The sequence below is a fragment of the Oncorhynchus tshawytscha genome, unplaced genomic scaffold, assembly GCF_018296145.1.
Source record: "Oncorhynchus tshawytscha isolate Ot180627B unplaced genomic scaffold, Otsh_v2.0 Un_contig_9745_pilon_pilon, whole genome shotgun sequence".
Lineage (NCBI taxonomy): Eukaryota > Metazoa > Chordata > Actinopteri > Salmoniformes > Salmonidae > Oncorhynchus > Oncorhynchus tshawytscha.
Window position 1 is genome coordinate 1 of NW_024606925.1, and position 9,333 is coordinate 9,333.

The window sequence follows — 9,333 nt, forward strand, 5'->3', positions numbered from 1 at the left end:
CTCTCGCTGTCTCTCTCTCTCTCTCTCGCTGTCTCTCTCTCTCTCTCTCGCTGTCTCTCGCTCTCTCTCTCGCTGTCTCTCGCTCTCTCTCGCTGTCTCTCGCTCTCTCTCGCTGTCTGTCTCTGTCTTTCTGTCTCTCTCTCTCTCGCTGTCTCTCTCTCTCGCTGTCTGTCTCTGTCTTTCTGTCTCTGTCTCTGTGTGTTACCTGTACTCCCAGTATTCCAAAAACGATGAAGAAGCCGCAGCAGATGAGGGACGATGTTTCCAATGGGTCTCAGAGACGTGATCAGAGTCTCTACTACCAGCTTCAGACCTGGGGCTCGACTGATCACCCTGCAACACACACACACACACACACACCTGTAACATTTTAGTAATTTACATTTTAGTAATTTAGCAAACATTCCTATCCTGAACAACTTACAGCTAGTGGGTGCATTCATCCTAAGATAGTAAACAGACAGCTAGGAGAGACAAGCTGACATGACAGACAGCTAGGAGAGACAAGCTGACATGACAGACAGCTAGGAGAGACAAGCTGACGTGACAGACAGCTAGGAGAGACAAGCTGACGTGACAGTAAACAGACAGCTAGGAGAGACAAGCTGACGTGACAGTAAACAGACAGCTAGGAGAGACAAGCTGACGTGACAGTAAACCGACAGCTACGAGAGACAAGCTGACGTGACAGTAAACCGACAGCTACGAGAGACAAGCTGACGTGACAGTAAACAGACAGCTAGGAGAGACAAGCTGACGTGACAGTAAACAGACAGCTAGGAGAGACAAGCTGACGTGACAGTAAACAGACAGCTAGGAGAGACAAGCTGACGTGACAGTAAACAGACAGCTAGGAGAGACAAGCTGATGTGACAGTAAACAGACAGCTAGGAGAGACAAGCTGACGTGACAGTAAACAGACAGCTAGGAGAGACAAGCTGACGTGACAGTAAACAGACAGCTAGGAGAGACAAGCTGACGTGACAGATGGCTAGGAGAGAGCTGAAGTGAGCTGAGAGAAACATGACAGCAAACAGACAGAGAGACAAGCTGATGTGGACAGTAAACAGACAGCTAGAGAGAGACAAGCTGACGTGACAGACAGTAGGAGAGAAACAGACAGAGCTAGAGAGACAAGCTGAAGTGAGAGTAAACAGACAGCTAGGAGAGACAAGCTGACGTGACAGTAAACAGACAGCTAGGAGAGACAAGCTGACATGACAGTAAACAGACAGCTAGAGAGACAAGCTGCTGACAGTAAACAGACAGCTAGGAGAGACAAGCTGACGTGACAGACAGCTAGGAGAGACAAGCTGACGTGACAGATGGCCAGAGAGACAAGCTGAAGTGAGAGTAAACAGACAGCTAGGAGAGACAAGCTGATGTGACAGTAAACAGACAGCTAGGAGAGACAAGCTGACGTGACAGATGGCTAGGGAGAGACAAGCTGACGTGACCGATAGCTAGAGAGACAAGCTGAAGTGAGAGTAAACAGACAGCTAGAGAGACAAGCTGATGTGACAGTAAACAGACAGCTAGGAGAGACAAGCTGACGTGACCGATAGCTAGAGAGACAAGCTGAAGTGACAGTAAACAGACAGCTAGGGAGAGACAAGCTGATGTGACAGTAAACAGACAGCTAGGAGAGACAAGCTGACGTGACAGTAAAACAGACAGCTAGGAGAGACAAGCTGACGTGACAGTAAACAGACAGCTAGAGAGACAAGCTGAGAAACTAGGAGAGACGTGACAGATGGCTAGGAGAGACAAGCTGACGTGACAGTAAACAGACAGCTAGGAGAGACAAGCTGATGTGACAGTAAACAGACAGCTAGAGAGACAAGCTGACGTGACAGTAAACAGACAGCTAGGAGAGACAAGCTGACGTGACAGTAAACAGACAGCTAGGAGAGACAAGCTGACGTGACAGTAAACAGACAGCTAGGAGAGACAAGCTGACGTGACAGTAAACAGACAGCTAGGAGAGACAAGCTGACGTGACAGTAAACAGACAGCTAGGAGAGACAAGCTGACAGTAAACAGACAGCTAGGGAGAGACACGTGACAGACAGCTAGGAGAGACAAGCTGACGTGACAGATGGCTAGGAGAGACAAGCTGACGTGACAGAAGGCAGAGAGACAAGCTGACGTGACAGTAAACAGACAGCCAGGAGAGACAAGCTGACGTGACAAGCTAGGAGAGACAAGCTGACGTGACAGTAAACAGACAGCTAGGAGAGACAAGCTGACGTGACAGATGGCTAGGAGAGACAAGCTGACGTGACAGTAAACAGACAGCTAGGAGAGACAAGCTGACATGACAGATGGCTAGGAGAGACAAGCTGACGTGACAGAGCTAGAGAGACAAGCTGACGTGACAGTAAACAGACAGCTAGGGAGAGACAAGCTGACGTGACAGTAAACAGACAGCTAGGAGAGACAAGCTGACATGACAGTAAACAGACAGCTAGGAGAGACAAGCTGACGTGACAGTAAACAGACAGCTAGGAGAGACAAGCTGACATGACAGTAAACAGACAGCTAGGAGAGACAAGCTGACGTGACAGTAAACAGACAGCTAGGAGAGACAAGCTGACGTGACAGACAGCTAGGAGAGACAAGCTGATGTGACAGTAAACAGACAGCTAGGAGAGACAAGCTGACGTGACAGTAAACAGACAGCTAGGAGAGACAAGCTGACGTGACAGTAAACAGACAGCTAGGAGAGACAAGCTGACGTGACAGATGGCTAGGAGAGACAAGCTGACGTGACAGCAAACAGACAGCTAGAGAGACAAGCTGACGTGACAGTAAACAGACAGCTAGGAGAGACAAGCTGACGTGACAGACAGCTAGAGAGACAAGCTGACGTGACAGACAGCTAGGAGAGACAAGCTGACGTGACAGATGGCTAGGAGAGACAAGCTGAAGTGAGAGTAAACAGACAGCTAGGAGAGACAAGCTGATGTGACAGTAAAACAGACAGCTAGGAGAGACAAGCTGACGTGACAGATGGTAGAGAGACAAGCTGAGCGTGACCGATAGCTAGGAGAGACAAGCTGAAGTGAGAGTAAACAGACAGCTAGGAGAGACAAGCTGATGTGACAGTAAACAGACAGCTAGGAGAGACAAGCTGACGTGACAGACAGCTAGGAGAGACAAGCTGAAGTGACAGTAAACAGACAGCTAGGAGAGACAAGCTGATGTGACAGTAAACAGACAGCTAGGAGAGACAAGCTGACGTGACAGTAAACAGACAGCTAGGAGAGACAAGCTGACGTGACAGTAAACAGACAGCTAGGAGAGACAAGCTGACGTGACAGATGGCTAGGAGAGACAAGCTGACGTGACAGTAAACAGACAGCTAGGAGAGACAAGCTGACGTGACAGTAAACAGACAGCTAGGAGAGACAAGCTGACGTGACAGACAGCTAGGAGAGACAAGCTGACGTGACAGACAGCTAGAGAGACAACAGACAGCTAGGAGAGACAAGCTGAAGTGAGAGTAAACAGACAGCTAGGAGAGACAAGCTGATGTGACAGTAAACAGACAGCTAGGAGAGACAAGCTGACGTGACAGATGGTAGGAGAGACAGTGAAACAGACAGCCAGGAGAGACAAGCTGAAGTGACAGTAAACAGACAGCTAGAGAGACAAGCTGTGACAGTAAACAGACAGCTAGGAGAGACAAGCTGACGTGACAGACAGCTAGGAGAGACAAGCTGAAGTGACAGTAAACAGACAGCTAGGAGAGACAAGCTGACGTGACAGTAAACAGACAGCAGAGAGACAAGCTGACGTGACAGTAAACAGACAGCTAGGAGACAAGACAAGCTGACGTGACAAGCTAAACAGACAGCTAGGAGAGACAAGCTGACGTGACAGATGACAGGAGAGACAAGCTGACGTGACAGTAAACAGACAGCTAGGAGAGACAAGCTGACGTGACAGACAGACAGCTAGAGAGACAAGCTGACGTGACAGACAGCTAGGAGAGAAACAGACAGACAGCTAGGAGAGACAAGCTGACGTGACAGATAGAGAGACAAGCTGAAGTGAGAGTAAACAGACAGCTAGAGAGACGTGACAGTAAACAGACAGCTAGAGAGACAAGCTGACGTGACAGATGGCTAGGAGAGACAAGCTGACGTGACAGTAAACAGATAGCTAGGAGAGACAAGCTGACGTGACAGCAAACAGACAGCTAGGAGAGACAAGCTGACGTGACAGTAAACAGACAGCTAGGAGAGACAAGCTGACGTGACAGTAAACAGACAGCTAGGAGAGACAAGCTGACGTGACAGTAAACAGACAGCTAGGAGAGACAAGCTGACGTGACAGTAAACAGACAGCTAGGAGAGACAAGCTGACGTGACAGTAAACAGACAGCTAGGAGAGACAAGCTGACGTGACAGTAAACAGACAGCTAGGGAGAGACAAGCTGACGTGACAGTAAAACAGACAGCTAGGAGAGACAAGCTGACGTGACAGAGCTAGGAGAGACAAGCTGACGTGACAGACGGCTAGGAGAGACAAGCTGACGTGACAGAAGGCTAGGAGAGACAAGCTGACGTGACAGTAAACAGACAGCTAGGAGAGACAAGCTGACGTGACAGATGGCTAGGAGAGACAAGCTGACGTGACAGTAAACAGACAGCTAGGAGAGACAAGCTGACGTGACAGATGGCTAGGAGAGACAAGCTGACGTGACAGTAAAACAGACAGCTAGGAGAGACAAGCTGACATGACAGATGGCTAGGAGCGACAAGCTGACGTGACAGATGGCTAGAGAGACAAGCTGACGTGACAGTAAACAGACAGCTAGGAGAGACAAGCTGACGTGACAGTAAACAGACAGCTAGGAGAGACAAGCTGACATGACAGTAAACAGACAGCTAGAGAGACAAGCTGACGTGACAGTAAACAGACAGCTAGGAGAGACAAGCTGACGTGACAGTAAACAGACAGCTAGAGAGACAAGCTGACGTGACAGTAAACAGACAGCTAGGAGAGACAAGCTGACGTGACAGACAGCTAGGAGAGACAAGCTGACGTGACAGACAGCTAGGAGAGACAAGCTGACATGACAGTAAACAGACAGCTAGGAGAGACAAGCTGACGTGAGAGTAAACAGACAGCTAGAGAGACAAGCTGACGTGACAGTAAACAGACAGCTAGGAGAGACAAGCTGACGTGACAGTAAACAGACAGCTAGGAGAGACAAGCTGACGTGACAGTAAACAGACAGCTAGGAGAGACAAGCTGACGTGACAGTAAACAGACAGCTAGGAGAGACAAGCTGACGTGACAGTAAACAGACAGCTAGGGAGAGACAAGCTGACGTGACAGACAGCTAGGAGAGACAAGCTGACGTGACAGAGCTAGGAGAGACAAGCTGACGTGACAGAGCTAGGAGAGACAAGCTGAAGTGAGAGTAAACAGACAGCTAGGAGAGACAAGCTGATGTGACAGTAAACAGACAGCTAGAGAGACAAGCTGACGTGACAGAGCTAGAGAGACAAGCAGACAGCTAGGAGAGACAAGCTGACGTGAGAGTAAACAGACAGCTAGAGAGACAAGCTGATGTGACAGTAAACAGACAGCTAGAGAGAGAGACAGAAGCTAGGAGAGACAAGCGTGACAGTAAACAGACAGCTAGAGAGACAAGCTGATGTGACAGTAAACAGACAGCTAGGAGAGACAAGCTGACGTGACAGTAAACAGACAGCTAGGAGAGACAAGCTGACGTGACAGTAAACAGACAGCTAGGAGAGACAAGCTGACGTGACAGACAGACAGCTAGGAGAGACAAGCTGATGTGACAGTAAACAGACAGCTAGGAGAGACAAGCTGACGTGACAGACAGCTAGGAGAGACAAGCTGACGTGACAGTAAACAGACAGCTAGGAGAGACAAGCTGACGTGACAGTAAACCGACAGCTAGGAGAGACAAGCTGACGTGACAGTAAACCGATAGCTAGAGAGACAAGCTGACGTGACAGTAAACCGACAGCTAGGAGAGACAAGCTGACGTGACAGTAAACCGACAGCTAGGAGAGACAAGCTGACGTGACAGACAGCTAGGAGAGACAAGCTGACGTGACAGACAGCTAGGAGAGACAAGCTGACGTGACAGTAAACCGACAGCTAGAGAGACAAGCTGACGTGACAGTAAAACAGACAGCTACGAGAGACAAGCTGACGTGACAGTAAACAGACAGCTAGGAGAGACAAGCTGACATGACAGTAAACAGACAGCTAGGAGAGACAAGCTGACTGACAGACAGCTGAGACAATCTGACGTGACAGTAAACAGACAGCTATGAGAGACAAGCTGACGTGACAGTAAACAGACAGCTAGGAGAGACAAGCTGACGTGACAGTAAACAGACAGCTAGAGAGACAAGCTGACGTGACAGACAGCCAGGAGAGACAAGCTGACGTGACAGTAAACAGACAGCTAGGAGAGAACACGTGACAGTAAAACCGACAGCTAGGAGAGACAAGCTGTCGTGACAGTAAACAGACAGCTACGAGAGACAAGCTGACGTGACAGTAAACAGACAGCTAGGAGAGACAAGCTGACGTGACAGTAAACAGACAGCTAGGAGAGACAAGCTGACGTGACAGTAAACAGACAGCTAGGAGAGACAAGCTGACGTGACAGTAAACAGACAGCTAGGAGAGACAAGCTGACGTGACAGTAAACAAGGGTGTTATTAGTTAAATTGTTTTCACAAGGTACAGTACAAACACACGTTACATCACAGACCTGAGGGGTCGAAGGGTACGCAGGAGTCGCAGCACTCTGAGGATTCCTAGGATACGGTTACCGCCGGCGGATGCTATGGAAACCAGAATGTCCAGCAGAGATACAAACACCAACAGTCCATCCAGAACATTCCAGCTGCTCTTCAGATAGACTGCTTCACCTGAGTACAGACCCTGGGCTACCACCACACACACACACACACACACACACACACACACACACACACACACACACACACACACTAAATGTGTTACCTTAACTAAATGTGTTACCTTAACTAAATGTGTTACCTTAACTAAATGTGTTACCTTAACGGTCATCTCTGCTATGAAGATCACAGTGAAAATATGGTTGGACACACTGAGGAACACTCTCTCCTGAAAACACAACACACACACACACAGGGTTAGACTATCTAGCTTCTCTCCAGAGTGATGGTCAACCTGTACTGTGTGTCTGTGTGTCTGGTCTCTCCAGAGTGATGGTCTTACTGTACTGTGTGTCTGTGTGTCTGGTCTCTCCAGAGTGATGGTCTTACTGTACTGTGTGTCTGGTCTCTCCAGAGTGATGGTCTTACTGTACTGTGTGTCTGTGTGTCTGGTCTCTCCAGAGTGATGGTCTGACTGTACTGTGTGTCTGGTCTCTCCAGAGTGATGGTCTTACTGTACTGTGTGTCTGTGTGTCTGGTCTCTCCAGAGTGATGGTCTGACTGTACTGTGTGTCTGTGTGTCTGGTCTCTCCAGAGTGATGGTCTGACTGTACTGTGTGTCTGGTCTCTCTAGAGTGATGGTCTTACTGTACTGTGTGTCTGGTCTCTCCAGAGTGATGGTCCTACTGTACTGTGTGTCTGGTCTCTCCAGAGTGATGGTCTTACTGTACTGTGTGTCTGGTCTCTCCAGAGTGATGGTCTGACTGTACTGTGTGTCTGTATGTCTGGTCTCTCCAGAGTGATGGTCTGACTTTACTGTGTGTCTGGTCTCTCCAGAGTGATGGTCTGACTGTACTGTGTGTCTGTATGTCTGGTCTCTCCAGAGTGATGGTCTTACTGTACTGTGTGTCTGGTCTCTCCAGAGTGATGGTCTTACTGTACTGTGTGTCTGGTCTCTCCAGAGTGATGGTCTGACTGTACTGTGTGTCTGTATGTCTGGTCTCTCCAGAGTGATGGTCTGACTGTACTGTGTGTCTGTGTGTCTGGTCTCTCCAGCGTGATGGTCTGACTGTATTGTGTGTCTGGTCTCTCCAGAGTGATGGTCTGACTGTACTGTGTGTCTGTATGTCTGGTCTCTCCAGAGTGATGGTCTGACTGTACTGTGTGTCTGGTCTCTCCAGAGTGATGGTCTTACTGTACTGTGTCTGTGTGTCTGGTCTCTCCAGAGTGATGGTCTGACTGTACTGTGTGTCTGGTCTCTCCAGAGTGATGGTCTTACTGTACTGTGTGTCTGTGTGTCTGGTCTCTCCATAGTGATGGTCTTACTGTACTGTGTGTCTGTGTGTCTGGTCTCTCCAGAGTGATGGTCTTACTGTAGTGTGTCTGGTCTCTCCAGAGTGATGGTCTGACTGTACTGTGTGTCTGTATGTCTGGTCTCTCCAGAGTGATGATCTGACTGTACTGTGTGTCTGTATGTCTGGTCTCTACAGAGTGATGGTCTGACTGTACTGTGTGTCTGTATGTCTGGTCTCTCCAGAGTGATGGTGTGACTATACTGTGTGTCTGTGTGTCTGGTCTCTCCAGAGTGATGGTCTGACTGTACTGTGTGTCTGTATGTCTGGTCTCTCCAGAGTGATGGTCTGACTGTACTGTGTGTCTGGTCTCTCCAGAGTGATGGTCTTACTGTACTGTGTGTCTGTGTGTCTGGTCTCTCCAGAGTGATGGTCTGACTGTACTGTGTGTCTGGTCTTACTGTACTGTGTGTCTGTGTGTCTGGTCTCTCCAGAGTGATGGTCTTACTGTACTGTGTGTCTGTATGTCTGGTCTCTCCAGAGTGATGGTCTGACTGTACTGTGTGTCTGTATGTCTGGTCTCTCCAGAGTGATGGTCTGACTGTACTGTGTGTCTGTATGTCTGGTCTCTCCAGAGTGATGGTCTGACTGTACTGTGTGTCTGGTCTCTCCAGAGTGATTGTCTTACTGTACTGTGTGTCTGTATGTCTGGTCTCTCCAGAGCGATGGTGATGCAGTTGAGGAAGATGAAAAGGAGGATTATGTGATCAAACATCTTGTGAGTTATCACTCTCTGACACCACTGACGAAACCTGGGGAGGATGGAGAGAGAGAGAGGGGGAGAGGGAGAGAGAGTCAGGGAGAAAGAGAGAGAGAGAGAGAGAGAGAGAGACAGAGATAGAGAGAGAGATAGAGAGAGAGAGAGAGAGAGAGAGAGAGAGATGGACGGACGGACAGAGAGAGAGACAGGGAGACAGAGAGAGAGAGAAAAGAGAGAACAGGACACAGAGAGAGAGCGAGAGAGACAGAGAGAGACAGAGAGACAGAGGGGACAGAGGACAGAGGGGAGAGAAAGAGGGGAGAGGGAGACAGAAAGAGAGAGAGAGACAGAGAGGAAGAAA

The 9,333-nt window shown here is 48.9% G+C and overlaps 1 protein-coding gene across 1 annotated transcript; it reads right to left on the reverse strand.

The window, feature by feature from the left end:
- Positions 1 to 205: 205 nt before the first annotated feature.
- LOC121842303 (voltage-dependent T-type calcium channel subunit alpha-1I-like) lies at positions 206 to 9,021 on the reverse strand (the record flags this gene model as incomplete). The annotated part of the gene is made up of 4 exons (XM_042312325.1): positions 8,901 to 9,021; positions 7,081 to 7,149; positions 6,773 to 6,957; positions 206 to 333 (listed from the first exon to the last, which is right to left on the reverse strand). Coding segments are annotated over exons 1-4 (469 nt in total), but the record flags the coding sequence as incomplete, so codon positions are not given.
- Between the last annotated feature and the right edge of the window lie 312 nt (positions 9,022 to 9,333).